The 23,253-nt window shown below is 40.5% G+C and overlaps 1 protein-coding gene across 6 annotated transcripts in view; it reads left to right on the top strand.

Annotated features, from left to right (window-relative positions):
* Window positions 1–23,253, top strand: part of Sash1 (SAM and SH3 domain containing 1) — a 316,706-nt gene that overhangs the window by 259,045 nt on the left and 34,408 nt on the right. For 4 of the 6 annotated variants that reach the window (XM_087193584.1, XM_021238002.2, XM_021238001.2 and 1 more), the window contains exon 9: window positions 20,852–20,984. In XM_087193584.1, the coding sequence (XP_087049710.1) occupies window positions 20,852–20,984 (133 nt within the window). Of the gene's footprint in view, window positions 1–8,556; window positions 16,230–20,851; window positions 20,985–23,253 lie in introns of those variants that run through there. The other 2 variants (XM_021238003.2, XM_021238004.2) reach the window with 2 other exon arrangements.

Here is a 23,253-nt window from a genome sequence, read left to right as displayed (position 1 = left end):
CTCAGTAACATACATACATACATACACACACACATTTACACACCACAATTGTTTTAGATATTTGATATCCCTTGAGATTCCATGAGTGTCAGCAGAATGGATTGTGATAGAAATTGCATTAGATTTAGGTATTATTGTCATGTAAGGAATATAGTTTTATTTGTGAACACAGGATATCTTTCAGTTTATGCATTTGTAAATCTTTTTCAGTAATGTTTGCAGTTTGAAATTCGTAAGTTTTGCCTCAATAGTTAAATTTATTCCTGAGTTTTAAAAAATTTCTTTTTATGTTGTTTTAAGTAGAAATGTTTTCTTAATTTTCTTTTTAGGTTGTTTATTGCTAGTGTATAAAAATGCAACTAATTTTCATTGTGTTGGTTTTGTGTCCTGTAACCTTGCTGAATTTATTAGATTTAATAGTTTGTGCATGTGTGTGTATAATCTTAGGATTTTTTTTTACACATAAGATCATTTCTGCAAATAATTAAACATCTTCTGTTTCAATTTGGGTGCCTTTTTTACTATTTATGCTGTTTTGATGTGTTCAAAACAGTGGTTTTTAACTAATGGTTTCACAGGGATTATAGGAATTAAAACTGAATATTTTCAAGTAGACATTACATGGTCCCATCATTAAACTACAAGGATCAGGAATGGAAGAAATTATCTCTTTTTAGATGTAGCATGTAGTATATAGTTGTTTTCTTTTGTTATCTCTTCCTTAAAATTTGAAAGCTTCTTTACCTCTGTGTCTAGAGCTTCTTGCCCATGTCCCAGACAGCCAAGTATCTTCTAAAGCGTACCTCTTTTCTTGCAATTACGTGTTTTTTAAAAAACTTCATGGTTTCCCATTTCTATAAGATAAATTCCAAACTTCTTGGCATACTCATGGCCTTATGTGCTCTGGCTTTATTCATGTTCTCTGACCTCATCTTTCATTCCCACACCCAGTACCCTCTAGTCCAGCCACATTGGACCTTGTGAGCATTACTGAACAACCTTGTATTTTCTTACTTCCATGCTTTAACTCATGCAGTTTCCTCGACCTAAAATATGTCTGAAATTTTTCCTGATGAAAATCTATGCGTCCTTCAAGGTGAGAGCTCAACTCTTAACTGCCTCTATAGAACTTTCCCTTAGTCTCTGTGAGCATATTTACTGTTTCTACTCTGTGTGTTTGCTAATCTGTATTTATACTCTTGAACGCTTCCCTCGGAGTATCAGAAGTATCCGTACATATTTCAGCCTTCTTGAAAAGAGCAAGTGTCTTGAGCAGGACAGGCATGATGTGTTTTTTGTCTCTCAGGTAATCACCTAGCCTGGTATCCAGCTTATACTGAAATGTTTAATAAACAAAGTTATGGGCTGGGGATTTAGCTCGATGGTGCTGCCACCTGCCTCGCAAGTGCAAGGTCCTGAGTTCAATCCCTGGTACCAAAAAAAAAAGTTGTATTTGAACATTCATCCTTTCTGGCTGCTTTAAAAGCATATTTCATGCCTTGCAGCTACAGATTGAGCCTTTACTTTACTTTGCATCTAATCAACAAATGGTGGGTTATCAGAAGTAAATAGAACCTTCCCACTACTTTCTTTTCCCTGATTTCCTGAAACAAACACCAGATTTCCATTGCAGTGAAAGGATTATGAATCCGAAAGTGCTGCCTGGCTTGCTTTTGTGTGAAAGAGAGTGAGACATTAACATTTATAATAATAAATGTGTCATAGGCTAGCCACCCTGCACCCTGGGACTATGAGGTAATCAAAAGAGCCATGGCCGTGGTTTTCAGTGTGCCTTTTTGGGTCTCTTAACCTAAGCCCTAAGAGTAACATAATAAAAATGTAAATCACGAACCTAAAGAATCATGAAGAATATAGTAACTCGGGGCTGATGTGATTCAAACTCAACTTGGATGAGAAAACAAAGATCCAGTTGTCCATAGTGGGCCTTTGGTATCAGACCCACTGTATGCCGTCCTGATTAATAGCATATGATTCAAGGGAGAGGTTACAAAACTGTGTCCTTACAGAGAAACAGGAGTGTAGTAAAACCTCATACACTCAGACAGCAAGGAGAAGTGCTTGTCTCGTTTGGCCATTTAATGTATGTTGAGCATTGTTGGCACTTTGTACAAGCTGCTAAGAAAACATTAAGCATCAGTTTGTTGTTCTGATTCAGAGGCTCGATCAGAACAATTACCTAGCTGTAAGTTGTCAGAAGGTTCCTCTTAAAGGCTGCACATTTTATCCTCTTGAACATCTCTGTGTTTGTTTATTTAGGAGATATCTATGGGGCCTTTGCTATGTAGTAGGCGTAGTGCTAGATGTTGAGGTTACAAAGTGAAGGAGAAAGAAACAGGCCTTTAAGCCTGGCTGCACATTAATGCAGAGGTTAAAATTACACCCACATGTCCACACACAGATTCAAGATGCCATGTACACATTTCCATTACTAACTTCATACCAAATCATCTCTTTATAGATGGCTGGAAAATAAATTCAGGCTGTCTTAGTTGGATGAAGGGCCAGAAATAGCGTATGCTCCGTCCACCCAGGGCATAGTCTTTCACAGTCTCTATAGAGTGACTTGTCTGTATTGAGAAGCATAGGTGATGGGCCACGCAGAGATGGAGTTTTCTGAAGCATTGTTATTTGCCCCATATCTTTTGCTAGTTGATTTTCTGCAGACACCCACTACACACACACACACACACACACACACACACACACACACACAGACACACACACACACACACACACACAGCTAATCACCCTTCTTTCTGATGTTGGTTGAGCTTGATTATAATCCTAACGTGTATGACTCCTGCTGCTCTTATGCTGACTTTACTGTAGAGATTTAGCCTTACTATAGAGATCCCAGTTGACAGTCCAGCCAAAATACTCTCTTGTATTATTCTAGATTTGACTCTGTACCAAAGCAGCTCATTTCAGATAATCCCTACAGTGGGTTGCTTCAGCCATCTTGAGTTAGGTAATTTTTAGCTTTCTATCGATTCCTTTCTATACTGAGATGTAAATAGCCCCCTGGCTGTAGTCAAAAATGTCCAGGCCGTGAAAGTTTCAGGGACCATAAGGCCTTTGTCACCAGACCTCAATGCCTATATTGATGCTTGACATGCCTTAGGATTTCATTTGCATTGATTTCATAGGCTACCCAACCCCCATGACTGACATTAGATAATCGCGTGTTGCCTCACAATAAATCCATATGCACATTCCTCATTTCCAAGAGTGTAAAGTACTAAAGATAGATACCAGGGGAAGTGAAAAATAGCTTTCCCCTTGCCAAAGAAGAATCTGTTTTGTGCTGTTTTTCATTAATAATAAACTTCTGTTGTGAGCGTTAGTCTTACAAAAGGTTTTTGGTTGAGAACTTTATTCCTTGTTACATACCTGAGTATTTATTTCAATATTTTCCTTTTAATTTATTTTAATAATTGTCTTTTCCGTTTGCTTTCTTCAGGGAGAAGGTTATAAGAGTTGTCATTTTGTGCTACCAAATCTTTGCCTTGTGATTCAGTTTACCTTCTGGCTAAGAAAACATTGAAAGAAATTATGCTGTGTACCTTACTGCCTTTTATAGTCTTTGCTGAAGGCATACGTTTTAGTAAATTATTGGTTTTGTGATTTTACAATGCTGCTAGGTAGCTAAGAGTTGGTGACCTGTACCTAGTGCTTGAATATTAATAAAAAAAAATACTTGCATGAAGAGATCTTTCCAAAAAATGTCAAACTACGAGTATTTGATTATGATGCTATTTACATTATTAAAATATAAAATATATAAAGAAAAATTAAAGAAACAGCTGTGACATCAAGGCGCTAGAGTACAAGAGTGCATTGTGAACATGCATTTTGCTCTCCTTTGGTTGCTACACTTCATGCAAAATGTGTTCCAGGAAAAGTTGGACTTGTGTTCCTGGAGCTGGAGCTATCTGCTAGGGTGAAGCAACTGTGGCGAAATGTGTTTGTGAAGTAGTTGTTTTTAAAGCAAGTCATCCTTTCAGAAATGATCGCTTTTTCATTTGGGGAGATTCAGAGTTGGAAATATCTGTGAGAAGAATGTCAGAATGTTATAACTGTGGGTTGCATGCTGAGTGCGTTTCTTCCTCATCTTTCCTTCCAGCTATACATATTGCTGCCAACCTGGTTTGAGATGCAGGAGAGCTGACTGGTGGAACTGTGTCTAAAACTATGGGCAACACAGGCAGAATACCCGTGGCCATACTTTTTACAAAATGCTATTTTAAGCGTTTCCTTGGTTGAAGACTTTAAAGGTCTCAACTAAAATATCTCCCTGTTATAAGAAGTTTGGGTTGGCATCTGGAAAATCTCTTGGGGACTTTCTAAAATTGTAACTCATAAACTTGTCCCTCTTCAGCAGCCAGGTTTTGCTTAGTTATATTTTTGTTTTTGGTGGTGCTGGGGATGGGTACCAGGGCCTCGGACATGCTAGGCAAGTGTTCTAACACTGAGCACATTCCCAGCCTTTTCTTAGATTTTAAAAAGTCACTTCACCTATGTCTATAATGGGCATTGTCTTTAAGCCACAGTACTAAAGTTTAGAGCTTCAGAGGAGAAGGTTGCCATATCTGAAGTTTAAGTGAGAGATTTCTTTTTTAAAAACTTTGTATTTTTATTAGCTCAACTGTATAGTACTAATGTTTACATTCCCTTTGTGGAGTTGGTACGGGTACATAACACATCTTAATTCCTTTTTTCATCCTCTTTCCCTCCATCCCCTCCCTAAAGATTATTAATAACTTTGTAATATGCCAAAAGCCAAAGCATTCTACATAGTGGCTTTTTGTAGCAAATGGCTTAATTTCTGTCACAGCAGAAGGAAAGACTAAAGGTGCAATCTCTATAAACATTAGGAGAACATTGTATACAATCACAGGTGCCCTAGCACCTTGTATTCTGACTTCTTTGGGAACCAAATGGCAGTGTCCTTCAACATGTGTATCCAGCCCTCAGAGTCTACTGTTCTTGGGATTGAACCCTATTTCAAATGAGTGATTCTTGATGTGTTTATCTTGAATATGTTTCTTTTTACTAGATGAACTTTTAAAAAGTGTTTATAAGTTAAGATTTTTAAAGTAGTTTTATCTTTGTATTTCAAAGATGTTAAAAAAAAAATACAGATCAGTGTTACTAGCTTCATCATTTGGAGACATAGAACCCCAAAGGAAAGTTTTTATAACAGCATATGATAAATTTACAGTCTCCCAGCTATAAAGACTCCTAACAATTAAAAACAAAGATGACATTCATAATTTTGCTGATTTGGATGACATTGAATATTTATTGGATGTATAAAATATGTACAGATCCACATATGCCAGGGTGTTAAAATTGGCTGGCTAGGACCCATTTTCTCCAAGACATGGCTTCTCTTGCTTCTACTGCCTTCTCAAAAGCATTGTTTTATCATAAGGAAATTTAAGAAAGGATACATTCCAAGTATGAAAGTAAATTACATTTCTGAATAAGCTTTTTGCTTTCCATGGTATTTACTTTTCTTCTTTTGTATATCTTTTCCTAGGGATTTTTTTTTTTTATGACTCTCAGGGTAATGGTCTCAATGTAAGAGGTCTCTAATTGACAAGATACTTATACTTTTTTTTCTTCCTTCCTTCTTTTTTTCTTAACACTGCTTCTTGGTGGAGTTTTACTAGATGTATTAGCCAGGCTTAAATAAGAGACAGCTGGACATATACTTCATTTCTTTATTTCTCACACAAAAGGTGATTTTACTTGTTCCACTGGTAATGTGACTGAGAGAAAGAAGGAGAAGCAAGTCCTAGGACGTTACCAAAAGGCATTTATGTTCTGAGTCCTTGGAATACGTACAGCAGATCTTTGCTCGGATCGCTCCCAGCACTTGGGTATGGTCAGTAAGCTCTACCACTGAGTCACACTCCCAGCTGAACAGTTCTTCATACTGTGCTGTGCTGGCATTGTGCCTGAATTACTAACAACTTTTTCTAGATTCTTGCCTTTTAATGTATACTTGAAGCTTTCAGGTGATAATTCTGATTTTGATGTGTAATTTCTGTTTTATTTGGTTGGATGGGAATGTACAGGAAGATATGTTATCTAAAGTTTAATAAAACGGTAATTTTGAAACTAAAATGGTAACAAAATAGGGACATATTAAAATGCTTAATGAAACAGTAAAAGTAATGGTTCATTTAGGGGAAGACTGAGAGACAACAGCATCAGTCCATTGGAAAGACATACATAGTGAGATCTTTTTTGTTCCAACTGGATATGAACTGACTGAGAGCTGCTGCTTAGGGACACTCTGTCATTTATTTCTTACTGTCCCCTCCCATTCCCAGTCTTCTCCCTGGGACAAGGGCCCAAGTTTGAGATATGTGTTTGACAAATCCCTTAAGATCATCATGTTGAAACAGCCCAACCGGAAGGAGGCACTTCCCTTGCCAGCCTCTGAAAACCAGGCTCTGCCCAGCAAGGGCAGGAGAGGGGCTGTAAGCTCAGACGTGAGCCAGCCTGGACCCAGGTCCACTCTTCTGCCCTTAGCTCTGCCTCTCTGGCAGCTCACTTGTCTCTTTGTGCTTCAGTTTCCTCAACCACAAAACAGGCCAACCTCATCTGTCCAGTGAGGAGATTCTAAGGACTAAATGGCACAGAGTTGTTCACGTTCAGTGGGTTTCCTTCACTCCTTGGGGCCATCTTCTGCCCTTCTCATTAGCTGTCATTGAAGTACTTGAGTTCCCCTAAAAGTGCTATTTTTGTACATGCCATTAAGTATACACATCAGTAGATGGACTAGAGCAGGGGAACAAGCTTAATGTCAGTGTGAGTAATTATGCGATGTGCTCTTAGGAACACACTCACAGTTTGTGTTCTGTTTCAGGAAGCATTTTTGTGTAAAAAGATTCAAGGGTGAGCCCAGTATGATTTCAGGGGCACTGTATGAGAGAAGTAATTAACTGTAGTTATCTAATCCTTAATAGATACTGAGGTGGTCTCATGAGGGTGTGGTGTAGCTTCACCTCCTGTTCTGTTGGAGGATACTCTTATGACAGGCCTAGAAATACTGGAAGTTTGCTTTTGGCAGACTAACCAGGTATATATCTATTTCACGGGTTTGCACAGTTTCAGCGAGGTGAGGGTGGTGCCTGAAGATGCCCTCTCAACATAGCAAGGGCCACATGAATAAAAATTAATATTGATAAAGGGCCGGGGATTTAGCTCAGTGGTTTTGCTGCCTGCCGCACAAGCGCAAGGACCTGAGTTCGATCACCGGTACCAAAAAAAAGAAAGTATTGATAAAATATCCAAGTACTACATAATTTGAGGGTATTTATTTTAAAAGAGCTTTTCGCTTAGAGTTCTGGATACAGTGTGGTCTGTTGTTCCTTTCATTAGGTTGAGCCCCTTGAAATTGGAGATATAGAAAGCTTTTGCCCTAAAAAATGGCAGTTACATTTTTCCAACCTAATACATGTCTACCAGATAAGATACACTGTATTTCCCCTGCTAGCTGATTATATCTAAGCACAGATATAATCTAATTTGGGCTAGAAATTGGCATTTCAGTTGGCACTAGCCATTCCTTACTTTGCTCTTGGGAGCACCCAGCTTCAGGGAATTTGAGGATCAGAGAGGATGTCCGTCAGTTTTCAGTGGTATTGATTCATCACATGTCTATTCCTTGTTAAATACTTTGCCCTGGTGCCAAGCATTATTTATTGGATGGATTGGAGAGATACCCGGCTCTCTCATAGTTTGTGAATAGGATCCAGACTGATAATTCAGTGAGCTGGGTCTTAAGCCAACTCACTGAAAGCATAGGCAGTTTATCACTCAGTGAGAGTTCATTTAAATTTTGTCACCACAGTTACCCATTATGTCAAAACCCTAAGAACTATAGTCAGGCATCAGACCAGACACCTGGAAAGTATTGCATAGCATAGCATTGCAAATAATTTCCTAAAAGGATGTACTGTAAATAATTTCTTACCCTGCACACTTGATCTAGAGTGTACATGAAAGAATGCCATCTTGAGCATTGTTTTATTAATTTATTGAGCAAACATTTCTTGAGTACCTGCTATGCACAGTCCCTGTACACAGACAGGAAGCTTGTGTTTGAGAAGAGGAAACAGGAAAATGGGTAGCATGCTTGTGGGGATATTCCTACTCATGGGATAGATACACACAGAAAGTCCTGGATCAAGCCCTGGTGAGGAGTCTAGAAGGCCTTCGCAGGGGAGGTGGCTGACACTGAGCATTCTCCAGGAGATGGAGAAAGTGTCAGGTAAAGGGAGCATCAAGTCCAAAATCTATGGGAAATGCTGGGTAAGTCTTAAAGCTTGGGTGATAGGAGAACATTGATTTAAGTAATATGAAGCTTTTCTCTTTATTTGTATTTGGATTACTAGGGTATACATTGGGGTTCTTTGCTCATTCTTATTTATACATTGGTTCTATATTAAGTTTTTTGGGAGGGTCTTCTATTTCCTTATGTCTCTGGCTTTTAAATTCATATCATTCATGTTTTTCATCTTGTTTTCAAGTTCTCGCTTAATGTTCTTACTAAATTATTCTATAGAGTGAAGCAACTGTTTGGAATTTCTTCCTGTTCTTCTTATTTTCTCTTGATGGAGAGATGAGGTCAAAAGATTGGATTCAGCCTCTCTCTCTCTCTCGTTCTCTCTCCCTCTCCCTTTTCTTACTCCCACTCTGTCCCTCCCTCTCTTTTCTTCCTCACTCTTTCCTTATCTCCCTCCCTTCCTCCTTCCCTCTCTCCCCATCCTTCTTCCCATAGTTTATTTGGACAGTTTTTGTGCACTTTTTTCATACCTGGATCATGTTTGTGTGGCTCTGATCACACTTTCTATTCATGATGATGTAAGGAGGGTCACTTTTGGACCTATTTGCCATGTTATCTGACAACACAGCCTCTCCTTCTTCCAAGATGCAGTTAACTAGTTTGTTATTTTGTGGACCATTTGTGTTTGCTTTTGCTGTAGCCAGATGGAATGTCCAGGGAAGTAGAGGGATGTGATCTTCATTGCAAACCTGTACTTCACCTCCTCCCTCCTGAGATTGTGTTAAATGTGCTCACAGTTCATAGCAGTTGGTTTGTGGCTGGAAGTCAACTGGGAGGATGACTACCACTCTTCCTTTACCTCCATTTCTCAAAGTCTAGTGAGTTCCAGGGGCTTAATTTTAATCAGGATCAACTTCACTATTGACTTTCACTCATCATTCTCCAGTAACTGTTTCCACTGCTCCTGGGTCAGAAAAAAGACAAAGAGCCCTTGCAGTTTGCTTTGCTTCCTTCTAGATTTGGGGCTATATGAAAGAATGCTCTGGAGTTTGACCAGTGTGGCTTTTGGAGAAATGAGGGCCTTCTGAAATGTGTTTCTTGCCTTCATCGTACATTTTAAAATTTTTAGTACATTAGGTGTATACCTTTGCTTATTTGCCTGCTGATGGAACTTTTTGCTAGTTTTTAGCTGTTTTTTGCAGGAAGAGGCTGTTGTTCATTTTGTCAGTTGTAGTAAGAAGGACGTTCTGTGGTTCAGTGTTCCGCAGAGATTGTGACCTGATAGTTTTACCAATTAGCCACAAATAGCCTTCCCAGCATTAAATGCTTCCTATTTAAAAGTAGATTCAACCCAGATTTCTTCAGTTTGGTACTTGAAGTAAATTTGTCATTCATTCTGCAAACAGAAGGAGAATCATTGTAAGATTGTAAATCATTACTGCAGGAGTCACAGCGGCCCACCTGCTTCCAGCCTTGACAGATGACTGCTGACCTGGTGACATAATTTTGGTTGGAGGAAGTCATTTGGGCCTCTCACCTTTCCTCCGTGGCCATCTGGCCCCCATAGTCAGTTCTCTACATTTCTATGTTGTCGTTTGCCTAGACACAGTTGTTTGGCAGCCCTATCCGAGAAGTCATCGAGCCTGATCCATGAGTCAGTTGGTCTGAGATGCCATAAAAGTAATGTGACTGCAATTCCACCCAGTCCCCAAGGAGACTTACCGCTTCGGGCCGAAACACTCTATTGGCTCCAGAAACTGGAGCTTCCTGCGCATATATAATTGCCCTACTTGGCAGTGGTGTTCTGAGTCATCTCCTCCCCATGGCATAGGGCTGTGTGAGAGACCATGGCCTTAGGGACTGAGGGACTTGGGGTCTGGGTGCCTCAGCCCATGGATTTACTTTGGGAACAATCGCTCCAACCCTAATGAGGGACCAGGAGAGCTGAGGACTGACTTCCCAGCAGTGCATACTACCTTAGCTTCATGACCTTGGCCTATTTCATCCTGGCCTTTGGGCAGGATGACATAATCCCATACAGAAGAATCTCCCAGAGATGTATAGAGAGCAAGGAATTCAGTCTTCTTTTCGCACCCTCCCATCCCCTTTAGAAGCAAGGAAAGCATTTTGTCTCTTCAAAGTAACTTGTATGTGTGGGGCGGGTGGGCTCACCCGTTTTCTGAGTCACTATAAAGAGTCGCAACACTTCCTGAGATCTTCTGTGGCCTCTCTTCCACTTTTGGGGAAAGGAGCAACATCATTTGGAGTGTTAAAAGCAATTAAACACTGATGAGTTTAAGAAATAAGAGTAGAGTTTATTATGGAAAGTAAAGTCCAATTGCTTCTCCTTTGGGTTTGTTGTTAATTTTTAACGTTTCTTAGGCAAATTAAGTGCTGACAACCCTCTGCCCCTATGGGATGGTAATATTACCTCAAATTCTCACATACTTTTTTCAAGTAAAAGTCTCTATAATTATCATCATCTCTACCTCCTCCTCTTCCACCACCACCACCACCACCACTGGTGACAACTAGTTAATTTTGAAGCTGCTAGGGAGATTATTTCCATGTTACACTGCACCTCTGGGACAAGAATGGAATCTCATCTTTTTTTCCATATGCTGACAGAAATTTCCCAAATTCAGAGGGCAATGATGTCACCATCTAATGAGTAAAATATTTCTTACTAAACAGATGAGTTTCTTACCCTGACTTCTTTGTGATAAAAGAGAGAGGAAAAAAATCCCCACAGTGTGTTTCATATTTTATATAGTTACACATTTCTAACTAAATGTGGCTTCTTTAAGCACAGTGAAACTATATTTTTTGTAAACACAAAGAACAACACTTTAACTCGATGACCGCGACCAGAAAGCCCTGCCATGTCCAGACACTGCTCAGTCCACAGAACAGGGAAAGTCTGGAACATACCCAGCCCAAGGCATCATGCTGCCCACAGGGTAGGAACAGACCTTGAACCTATCACTTCTTGGATGGTGGAGGGAGATCAGACAAGGTGGAGATATTATGAAACCCAGCTGGGAGAAGGAGAAGGCCAGGAGCTGCTGATTGTGTTGAGTGCTGTAAGAGGCAAGGCATCAGCTGAACTCTTCTTTGCCTGAGTAGATAGGGAAGCATCTAAGGTTAGAGGTGACAGAAAGAAATGGGGTCTCTGGACTGTCCAAACACTGGAGCGGTAGGTTCATTTAGGAGCATGAAAAGGTCCCCAGACCATTCTCCTTCACAAAGGCCTGCCTCAGTTTCCCCAATCAAAATGAGTTCTCCCATATCTGGATCCCTGTGTTTCTCTTGGGTGCAGTCATCACAGTTGACTTACAGGAATCATATTTCTGAGCTGCTCTTGGGCTCTCTCCACCTCTAGACTCTCCAGTGTACCCTTTGTATATCTGGGGGATGCAGCTCATTCATATTTATATTCCTTGCTCTCCTGAATGCCTTGAATCAGTATATTCATCCAATGATTCCAATCAGAAAGTATCATAGATACTAATTTTATCTAAGTGGAAACCATCATGGCAAAGCTCAGGGAAGGTAATGGTATGAGGAAACAGGCACTCTTTTTTTTCATTGCTTGTGAGATTTTAAAATAAAACTTTTCCTCAGATCAGGTTATTACCATGTAGTGGAAGTCTTAAAGATGAGCTTTTACTCATTAATTCTATAATATAATTATCTTTAAAAAAAGAATTTGTAAGACATGTCAGGAATTTTATCACAAAGTGTGCATTGGATGGACACCTTCAAATGTACAATGACCAGCATTATTTAAGTAAACAGTTCTGTGAGAGAGTACTGTTGGATTATTACTATGTTGTTATATTTTATTGACATGGGAACATGTTCAAAACATGTTTATTTTAAAAAGCTGGTTTTTAAAATGGTTTGAGCAGTATACATGGAGAACTCCAGACTTTCTCTGAAGGAAATGATTATTGACAGCAGAGGCCTCAAGGAAGGGTCACAATTTGAGGCAGGAACATTGTTTCACTTAGACCCTTTGTTCGTTTGAGGGAGCTTTTAGGGACATTGATGGTGACTGTGGGAGATGGGACAGTAAAGGTCAATTGTCTGCTTTATTATACAAAAACAAAAGCAAAAAGTTGTGTGTGTGTATATATATATATATATATATATATATACACACACACACACACACACACATATATAGAGAGAGAGGGGGGTGGGGGTGGGGGAGAGAGAGTGTATTGGGAAATAGGAGGACCCAAACAAAAATATTACCAATTTTTCCGACTTTATATATGTGGTGAGAATAGTTGATTTCTCTTTCTTCGTTGTATATTCTGCATTTTAAAAAGTTTTAATAATTAAATATATATCATGTACTCCAGCACTCTGGGAAGCTGAAGGAGGAGGACTGTAAGTTCAAATCTAGCCTGGGCAATTTAGTGACTTAGTGAGACCTTGTCTCAAAATAAAAATAAAAAATAAAAAATGGGCTGAAGATGTAAAGCCCAGGGTTCAGTCCCCTGCACCTCAAAGTAAACAAGCATCATGTGTAATCAGAAATAGATAATAAGTGTACAGAAGGACTATGACCATGTTCATTGTCCCCCTTGAAGTTCAGCGAGGGGCTGGATAATAGTGACAGAGTGTGTGCTGAGGCCTTGGCTAAACCTCTTGAGGTTGCTGTGCGGCCATGCAGCCTGAAGGAGGACAAGGCTTCCAGATGTACCGGGCAGAGCTCCTTTTAGCAGAGGAGCCGGCAGGTCTGTGATGGACCAGCTAGGAGAGGATGGAGAAAAATCAGGTGCTCTACTTACACAGGGGGTCATGTTGGACACAAAGACTGGAAATGAAGAAAGGAGCTGACCACATAGTCACATTCCACAGAAAGGACCTTGTTATGAGGAGCCAATGAATAGTTCCTCAGCAAGGAAGTCAAGTGCTTAAATCTATAAATTTGAACCACTGTGCACACCTACTGTGTGTTGAGTAAATTGAAGTCTACTACCTGGAAAATAAGACTTGTGGTGCCCTTACCAAGTACTTTCCCAGGATGGCCTGGCTGGCTCTCATTTTCACATTTCCCACATCTCACTCCGACACAGGTCAAGGGCTTAGGGCTACCAAACTGGGGCTTCTACACTTCATTCCACATCAGTTACACAGACATTTCCTAAGGGTTTGTTATGTGCAGGCACCATGAATATATTGGGGAGCAGAGAACAGTTCCGGACTGTTCCTGGGGAGCTTCCTGTCTTCTGAAAGACAAGTCCATGTTGAGTCCCTACGTAGAGCTCTACATTGAATAGTTCAATAAATCCCCAAAGAATTGTCCTTGAAAGGTGGTGGCAGTGATGTTGAACGAAAGCATGCAAGGTTCATACTCTTTCTCCCTCCTCCCAGTGTCGACATAAATCTTCATGCAGGCTCCTGAGGCTCTCACTCTGCTCTGGGGTTTGCCTGTCTCCCAGGTACCGGCCCCCACAGGCAACATCTCCTTTCAGTCTCACACTCTTCCCAGGGGAACAAAGGGGATCTGAACCCGAATCTCCTCCTGGCCCTCAGTCCTCTCCATCTGCTCTGGATCTTGTCATCCTGTGGCACCCAGCCTCAAATGTCACATGTCTCTGGCTTCACATGGGAAAGCTTTCCTTGGTCTAGCTATTTCCATAGCACCTAAGAGCAGTTTGTAAAGATTAAAGCGAACTTCAATTGGTAACAAACAGAGGCAGAGGTAATCAGTACCATTGAACTCTAGGTGTTGATTATGTACATGCAATTTTTTACTTTTTTTTTTTTTTTGTCAGTGCTAGTGATTGAACCTAGGGCCATAACACTGAAGTACACCGCCTGTACTTTCTTATTTTTATTTCCATTCTGAGAATAGATTTCACTAGGTTGCCCAGGCTGGGCTTCAGCTTATAGTCCAACTGTCTCAGCCTTCCAGATTGCTGAAGTTTGGTTATGTACCACCACATCCATCTCCCTACATGTGCAGTTTTAAAAGCAACATCGCATTAAGATAAATGTCATCACACCAAGTTATGGGTAGGACTCCTGAGGCCCCTAGAACAGGTGACTTGCTGGGGGACTTGGTTACTCTGACTTCAGAAGCCTTAGGCTAATCTCCTACCCTTCACCCACTCTCCTGGGGTATTCTTATTTTCTTCCTCACCAGGAAGTGAAGGTGAGAACTGACAGTTTTAAGGAGCTAACAGTGCAGCACAGTGTCCGTCCTGGGTGAAGGCCATCGAGGTAGAGTAGGGCCAGGGAAGAGGCAAGTCAGTGCAGGAGGCATGCATGTCAGTACTTAGCATAGGATGTGGCAGTGGTGCATTTGTTAAATAGAGTTGGAAGCACCATCTTGGGAAAGCCCTGCCACAGATTGCAGCACATGTGGGAAAGGGATAGTATCTGAGAGCTTGTGGGAGAATCCGATTGTAATGGGGGAAGTAGGCAATACAGGGAAGTTGTGGCAAGCCTTGTGGAAGAAAAGAAGAAGAAATTTCATGAGAGGTGGGAGGAAGCCCTTCTGGGGCAATAGACTGCAAGGTTGATACGATTCTCCACAAAGAGTGAGATGCCAGGGGACCAAGGAAGCAGAGGTGGTGGCCAGGTGCTCAGGAAAGCAGGAGGGTCTGCTGGACCTGGATCTCCGCATGGTGAAATGTGACCTTCCACTTGGAAGCTCTGGGTTTCAATCCTCTTATTTTCAGGTTAGGGAACCTGTGGACCGTCTAATATGACCTGTTATTTTTAGGAGGGAGAGTAGTCATTGGTGAGTCCTGTGCAGCTATTTTATTTGTGTTGGGTGATGTCCACAAAGAGCTGAGCCCTTGCATAAATGCCTAGTGGGACAGACAGGAACCAGCAAAGAACCAGCAGCTCAAACTTCGAAGTTTGGGGAATAACCACCTTCCTCACTGAATGAGTTTAGCTCTGGAAAGACAGATGTGCCTTGCAGCCCACGTCATGGAGACTTTATATGGGTTTCCAGTCCTGTGTTTTTTAGGAGATGTTCTGTTTAAGTAACAGCATGTGCCTGTGCTCCCCAGAGACCCCTGAGAAAATTAAACTATCATCTTGTGACACAGCCCTCATGCTTGTTTCTAGAATCCAAGAGAACTAGCTGTCCTGAAATAATCATTGAAACAATTTGGGAAGACAGCTAGCTTTTAGAAGCTCCAGTGAAGGGGAAATACCTTACATTTACTTTTGTGGTTAAAATAGAAAAAGGAGTGGGGAGAGAGAAAGTGAGGTTAAAAAAAAAGTGACAATCCTAGGAGAAAACCAAAATCATAAGTTTTAATTCAGTAATTTCAAAAATAACCCCTGGAAGGTGTCTATTTTCAATTGGGACTACTCCCCTAAAGGAAGGTTTTGAAGAGTGTCTGCAAAAGAGATCTTTTGCTAAGTTTAGTCACTTTCAAAGGTTAGTCCTTGTCCTGGATTTGCTCAGATTCTCGCGTTCTTTCTTTCTTTCTCTGGAATTCCATAGACAGTAATTAAGGAACTGGAGGCCAGCAGGAGGTCAGGGAGCCTTCCTCAGTGAAAACAGGGATTGTTGGCCATGCACAACACTCCCTTTTTTCCTTGTGGTGAATAGGAGATTTGCTTAGAGCTGATGACTTATGCCTTTCTTACAAGTTATGCAGTTAGCAAGCGACTGGGGAGTCAGGCAGCAGGCAGAGAGAGGCTAATTGAATCCAGTGTCTTCACTTTCTTCTCCTTTGGATACTGGGCTGTGACAGCAGACCCTGCCTGATCATGTAACTGCTGAGAACATGTTTGAGGAGTGTTGGATCCTGACTTTGCCATCGTGGAGTTGACAGATCGGAGTGAGAGGCACTCTGAGTGGGGAGGGGTGGGGAGTCCGGACCTTTTCACAGCTGTCCCTTACGCCTGCTAAATGCCGAAGCCGGTAAGTGAAAGGAAAACTTTTTTGTTGCTTTGAGACTAAGGTTTCTGCTTTCTCCTGCCTCTGATGCATCTTTTTTTTCCTCTTTAAATTCCTCTAAATTTTTCTCTTTCCCCGCCTTCCCCATCCATAACCCTGAGCATTCTTGCCCAGCAGGCTCACCCAGAAATCATGCAGTGCTTTTGGAGTGGAATAGTAAATATTATTTTGAGAACGCGGGTTGGAGCTCAGTTGTGAGTTGAGCTGGCTTTTTGCGTGAGGGACTTGAATTCAGACAGTGCTTCACATTGCTTTTCAGAAGACTACAAATGATTGGCTTCCTTCTCTTAACTTTAAGGGGTAACTTCTGTGACAGCTTGGGGACCTAGAAAGTTGAAGAATTGATGCCTGATTATGTGCTGGCTTAAAAAGAAACCATTGTGTGATTTTTCTCAAGGAAGTACATTTGCAATAGAAAAATATTTCCAGAAGCACTTATATATCTTATACTGTTATGTGGCACTGAGCGAGATAAAAGAACTTAATATGGACAACGTATTGTGGGTTTGGAGCTGGGGAAGCAAGCTGAGTGAGTGATTCTGCAAAGGGCAGTGCTGTAATCTTTCACTCAGTATGGTCTCAAGCAGTCCCCAAAAGGGTCTAGTTTCTCCTTGCAAGTTTGGTTTAACCTTTATTCCAGCAAACTCATTACGATTGTGCCAGAACACACGTGCCATGTGTGGCTTTTGGAAAGTGTTTATTCTGTACATCGCAGTTGCAAGAACCATTTGTGATCAGGTTAAGTGAAGTATCTGTTTCAGGCAGCAGAGGCAGGCTCACATCGAGCGGTGAGGGCATGCTTTCAGTGCGCTGTGGCACACAGATCTTCGTATTTTACAGATGTGATTAATTTGGTTGCCTTTTTCCAATCATCCCATATGTAGCTGTCTTATAAAAAGTTCTCCACGCTGGCTCCATGGCTTTCTCATTAGAACATCGCAGATGTGTCAAGGATGCACTTGTTCCAAAAGAAGCTGGAGAGGGAGGAGGCTCCACCCTCTCTCTCTTGCCAAATGGCCTGTAGGTTCCCCATTCAGCGCCCTGGCAGCCGAATGGTGTGCTATCTCTTTAAAGCAACTATAGTTTTGTGCCTTGACTTGGTCAATTTGTTATGGTTTAAAACTGTGGAGCCAGCTGTCTGCAATCTGATGTAATGTTGCTATGGAAACCAGAAATGAAACACTTAAGCATTCACCACAGAATTACTACATATAGCATTAGCCAAAGTAATTAAAAGTTGAGCCATATGGGCTTTCTGGTGGAAAGAATCTGCAGTGGAGAGGCTGGAAATCAAATGTTTCTATTTACAATGTTGTAAAGCCACTTTCCACATCCTTTTTGTCTTGAAGGTTTTTGAGGGACACGGAATATTGAGTTCACCTTATTGTTTACAGGCAGGCAAATTAAAATTTATTTTAGTAAACTTCAGTAGACTCACTTAAGGAGGTGACATGACACCATCTCATATTTGAATACATGTGAACAGATACTTTTATTTTCCTACTTTGGTTTATTTAAAACCTGTTCTATCATAGCTTTGAACATGTTTCTTGGAATCTTTTATTTTACATGTGATGCATATTTTCTTTATCTTCTACAGATTTTCTTTAGGTGGGAAGATTTCTTTTAAAAATATTTACAGTATTTTATTTAAAAATTGTATAGTTTTAAAAATATTTCTTGAAAAATTCTGAGTCTTCCTTTCCTTATACTATATTTCCTGAATAAAAAGACAATGACATGCTATTTTCAGCATTTAGAAAGTGGCACATGGTTATTTAAAAAGAGAAACATGACATGAAGGATTTCCGCTACTATGTAGGATTGAAGAAATGCAGCCTTCTACAGCAACTTTATGTTAAAACAGCTGGGGAGAACTTTTTAAAGGCAAATATTTCACACTTTCTTCCAAACTCAGAAGGAAGTATGAAATCAACACCTCTCCTTGAATGAAAAGCACCCTTGGGCTACGTGGTCAAACTCACGTAACCTAAGAGGACATTTTTTATTTTAAAAAACACACACGCGCTTACATTTCTTGAATGACGTGGGTTTTATCTTCACATAAATGGTGCTGCTTCAATCTTGCTGACTGTCTGAAACTTAGTAATATAGGAGAAGTTCTTGGTTGCCATGGTTTGTGATTTGTCATTGGCAAACACCTCCAAAACCTTTATTTTAAAAAAGGAAAATAGAAATAACCTCAGTTCAAAGTTCTGAATAGCTCACGTTTCTCAAAAAGTAAATGGAACATGTGAAAGCAATTAAATAAGTACCTGGAATATGTTATTTTTCACGGCAGTGAATTTGGGCAGAGGAAAGGAGGACTTTGTGAGGGAAATTGCCTTTATGTCTGTTGTCCTGGTGTCTGCTTTGATTTTTCTGTGGAAAGTTGCTTGAATGCACCTTTTCCACAGATGCTTTGCATTTTATAGACTAAGATTTTTGTATTACTAATTTCTATATTCTATTTCTTTTCACTTCCTCAAACAAACCCCGTCATCACCATCAAACAACCACCAAGCTCATTATGATGTATCACAGATTTGTATCCTATAATATAGCTTGCTATATCTTGGTTGCAAAATTCTGTGCTCATTTATTTTCGCCTGGCTTCAGGACTTTTAATGTGAGATTAGAGACATATCCTAGGTTTTTTTCATTGGTAGGTACAGAGACTTTCTGTAATATAAGGTTGATCCTTTTGTTAGGATTATTTGGCATTCAAGCTGCATCCAGAGCGCACAGTGTTTTTAAATGTTTACATGTAATTCCATTCACTGTGGGTTATTCAGGTGCTGATTACCCAGAATGAGGGTTAACCAAGGTCTCATTCCTCTGGTTGACCACCCCGACCATTTCATTACACATCAACAATTCGACCAACTAAAAGTGAAATTCGAACCAGACAGTACCATTGTATATTTGGAACTACACTTTATTTTTTTACCTTTCAAGTTTTAGCCAAATGCAGTTAGCCTAATTGTCAACTTCCCTCCTCTGTTACTTGAGGACCCACTTTCTATTCTTCTTTCCCAGGTAGCCAGTTGTTAATTCTGAAATCTGTAACAACATTTTATGTAGGAATTTTAGAGAAATTGGATGTAGATATCGATATATTTCACAGAAGGAAGACTGAGAAATACTCCAGTCCTGATGACTTGCTGGTAGGTTTACAATAATCATTAGTGGGTGAGTGGTTTTACTTATGGTCGCGCTGAAATAAAGGAGAATAGCTATTTGCTGTGAACTCTAGGGTGAGGAGGTGGCCAGGAAGTGGGTTGTGTTTATCCCTTGGAGAGAGACCCATCGTGCTAAAATATTTGTTCCCATACAATGTGCACCATTTTAATGCCTAAGTAATTAATATAATCTCTGCCTCTCTTCTTTTGCGCTAGTCTTTGCTAACTCTAGCATATCTATTTTATTATCTATAAAATTGGGATTGAAGACAACTTTAGTTGGGGAAAAATGTCTCAGTGTTAGCCTCACATTTGGAGATGTGGTTTGTTGTTATTTTGCTTTTTGGTTTGAGTCATTTCTTTCCCTGCTAATTTCGTGAACTAGGCTTGAGGACATGGAGAGAGGTTGTTGGGATGTGCAGGATCAGCTGGAAGTGCTCACGGCTGCACAGGGTGTGCCAGAATTGCGCGCTCCCATAACATTTGGCCAACCACCCAGCCCCTGAGCAGCATGCACATTTAGGAGGAAGCTTCTTTTGCTTTTCCACATTTTGCACAGATACGCCAGAGGAAGCTGCATATTGTATGTTGGAGCTGACTTGGAAATGAAACCCTCATTTTGTTCACAAGGAAAGGATTGTTTTTAGCCTGGGTCACTGCTGCAGAGAGAGAATTTTTTTTTCTCTCTGTAATGTTTGATACTTGAGGGAAAACAGCTGGGCCAGAGCATACTTGAGTTGCTGCAGAATGGAATGGGATGCTAGGGAATATGGACTGTACTGTATGGCTGAAAGGTCAGCTTTTTCCCTTGTCCCTATTGAAGGAATGTGGGGCTGTCCTCACACTCGCCTTGGGAGCCCTCCGAAGAAGCTAGGGAAGGGAAGGCTGTGATGTGGCAGGCAGTCCTAACAAATGGGGCAGGAGAAGCCTTTTTTGTATCTTTTTGCCTTTCCTGCCTGCTGGTTTTGATTTTGAGTAGAGGCCTGGAAAAAGTCAATAGAATTTTGGTTTGGAGAAGTAGTTGATGACCACGTTCAATATCCAGACAGAGGAGAGCCTGGCCCAAACCACAGCTGTGTAACTGGAACGACAGGGCCAGCTCAGAGTCTTGCAGAGAGAGTTGTCTTAAAAGATTTAGGGGCATAGTGGGGTGTGACAAATTCCCACATGCCAGCCAAAGGCAAAGATGTGCTTTTTGTGCCTAGAACTTAATTCTGCACTGAATTGGACCTTAGGATGGTATGGAAGCATTGTAAACCTGTTGAGCAAATATGTTGGTGGCCCAAGTTCATTGACCCAAGTGCTGAGTGAGGTTCAAACTGGCAGAGAGGCCAGCTGCACCCAGCTGCAAGGGCAAGGCTTGAAGCAGTTTCCTGATTAACTTTTCCTCTGTTTCTTTGCCAGTCAAGAGAACAATCGGATGATGAGACCGAGGAGTCGGTGAAGTTTAAGAGGTTACACAAGCTGGTGAACTCCACTCGCAGAGTCCGAAAGAAACTAATTAGGGTGGAAGAAATGAAAAAGCCCAGCACTGAAGGTAAAAAAAAAAAAAGCAACTCCACCCTGGTTATTCCAAAAGAAATCACTTGGGGTCAGTTTTTCAGAAGAAAATGGACATGATTTCAAGTGGAAAATGTATTGAGTTTTGGCAGAGGCCGATGGGACTGTGTCAGTCCATTAGCACTGGGATGCTTTAGTGTGTTATGAAATGAAGGACCCTGGTGTCAAATGTTTTGGGTGCTTGGTAATTTACATGTGACAAAGATGGGAAATGGCTAGTATGTGACAGCGAAATCTCAAAGTGTGTTACAGCTTAAATTATGAGCTTGTACTATTTTATGTAAATGTTATAACTTCTTAGCATAAGCCTGTAACTCTGAAAAGGACTGTAGTCCTTGTTCAGTGAATTTAGTGTGAAACTTTTTTTTTTGGTACCGGGGATCGAACTCGGGTCCTTGTGCTTGCGCAGCAGGCGGTGAAACCACTGAGCTAAATCCCCGGCCCCAATTTAGTGTGAATTTAATATGCAGGATGTCCATGCATTTGATATCCATCTCGAACAAACCTGTCACAGTCAACGTACTTAATATCCCTTCAAATCCTTGAAGGATGCTTTGTTCTTTCATGAACAATCTCTAGTCTCAATTCAAATGTGGCTTTAAGGACTTCCAATTCTAAGAGAATCTTTAATAGCTATATTGCTGGCTGCAAAGATGAAACAATAATAATGAAACGAAAGAGACAACAGCTGGGATTCATTGTATTGAATAGCTAATCTTGGAATTGTAATTATGACATTTTAAATCCCAACCTTATTTTTCTCTCTTTTCAGTAATATGTATTTGAAGCATCTTGTAAAATTCTCCCAGAAAAGATCAACAAAAAGAATAACATCCACCTGTTTAGAAAATGAGAATAATAAGCAAATTAGAAAAAAATATTGGAAAGACTGTACCTTTAAAATTTTTTTTTTTAAAAAGCACATCATTTGTTAAAGTGTCACATCTTCATTGTGAGGAATTTCAGAATTTTAACTTGCAGATATTAAAATTATTTTTGTAGAGGCCTTTTTATTCTTTATAAGTAAAACCAAGCTGTGTGGGGGAACTGAATTTCCCCTCATTTGCAAAGATAAGAGTTTTGGTTATTATTAACACCTTCTAATTGTATTTGTAATTATTGATTGATTTAAATCTTCTAGAATACTACTGAAGGTGAAAAGGTGACAGGAGCAATGGGGGTTAAAAGGAAAAAAGGGGGCTGGTGAGATGAGTTGAGCTTTATGGCTTATTTCATAAACTTGCAGTTGTTTTAATTCCAGGGCTGCATTTGGATGTCTTGTTGCAGGGTAATTTGGTTTATATTTGAGTGCAGTAATTTTACATTTGTATTAATACCTGTCTGTCACTCATGCTATCCATATTGCAGAATGCGCTCTGATTTTCTCCTGTGTGTCAGCTCTTAACTGAAATCATGCACACAGTGCCAGTTGGAACTGTTGGAAGAACCACATCGAATTGCCAGCATTCATCCTTGAGTGCACATTTGAAAACAAACTTCATGCACACTTGCCAAAATCAAATCTCAGCTACAACAAGTAGATTGGTGGGCTCTGTCTATAAATGAGATAAAATGGGAGAAGTACCCAGCATTGGGCCCCCTGCCTAGTAGACCCTTCACAAGTGATAGTCAAGTGTGCCAGGACAGCCTTTGCTCAAGAGTAGCACTGTAAACATACAGAAATACCCTAATTTGCATATTTATGGCAGAATAAATTGATCCCGATATCCCTGAGAGGCCTCCTTGGAAAAAAAAAAAGGAAAAATATAACAAAAGAGATAACTTAAGAGTAAAAAGTAATCAATAGATTTTGGAGGTGAATTACGCGTCATGGGCGGAAAATGGACTCGATTGAGCTCAAGCTGCAGGCCAAACTCCAGCATCTGATGAGCTGGAGCTGGGCTGCCAGCGGCCAGCTTGTCCCCAGGTGTGTGTAGCTCAGGGTGTCTGTTTTGTGCTGTGCCTGGATACCCTGCTAGACTATTACTCCTTCAGCCCCTGTATGAAGGAATTCTCTGAGGTTCTTCATTGTCAAAAGACCTAGTAAGTGGGAGAGACTTGCTTCAGCTGTCAGGATTCATAGTCCCAGTAAGCCCTCTTCCCCAGTGCCCTTGGACTCACAGAGATTTGATTCTGGGATTGACTTCCTGCAAGGCTATGCCCAACTAAGTTGTCTGAATAATAATTACCATTTATTGAGCGTATTCTATGTGCCAGACACTTTCCTAAACACTTTAGGTTTTATG

This window comes from Heterocephalus glaber, unplaced genomic scaffold (assembly GCF_053883595.1).
Source record: "Heterocephalus glaber isolate CG9 unplaced genomic scaffold, H.glaber_assembly_v1.0 deba00001593, whole genome shotgun sequence".
Classification (NCBI taxonomy): domain Eukaryota; kingdom Metazoa; phylum Chordata; class Mammalia; order Rodentia; family Bathyergidae; genus Heterocephalus; species Heterocephalus glaber.
This window is presented reverse-complemented; position numbering and strand designations above follow the sequence as displayed.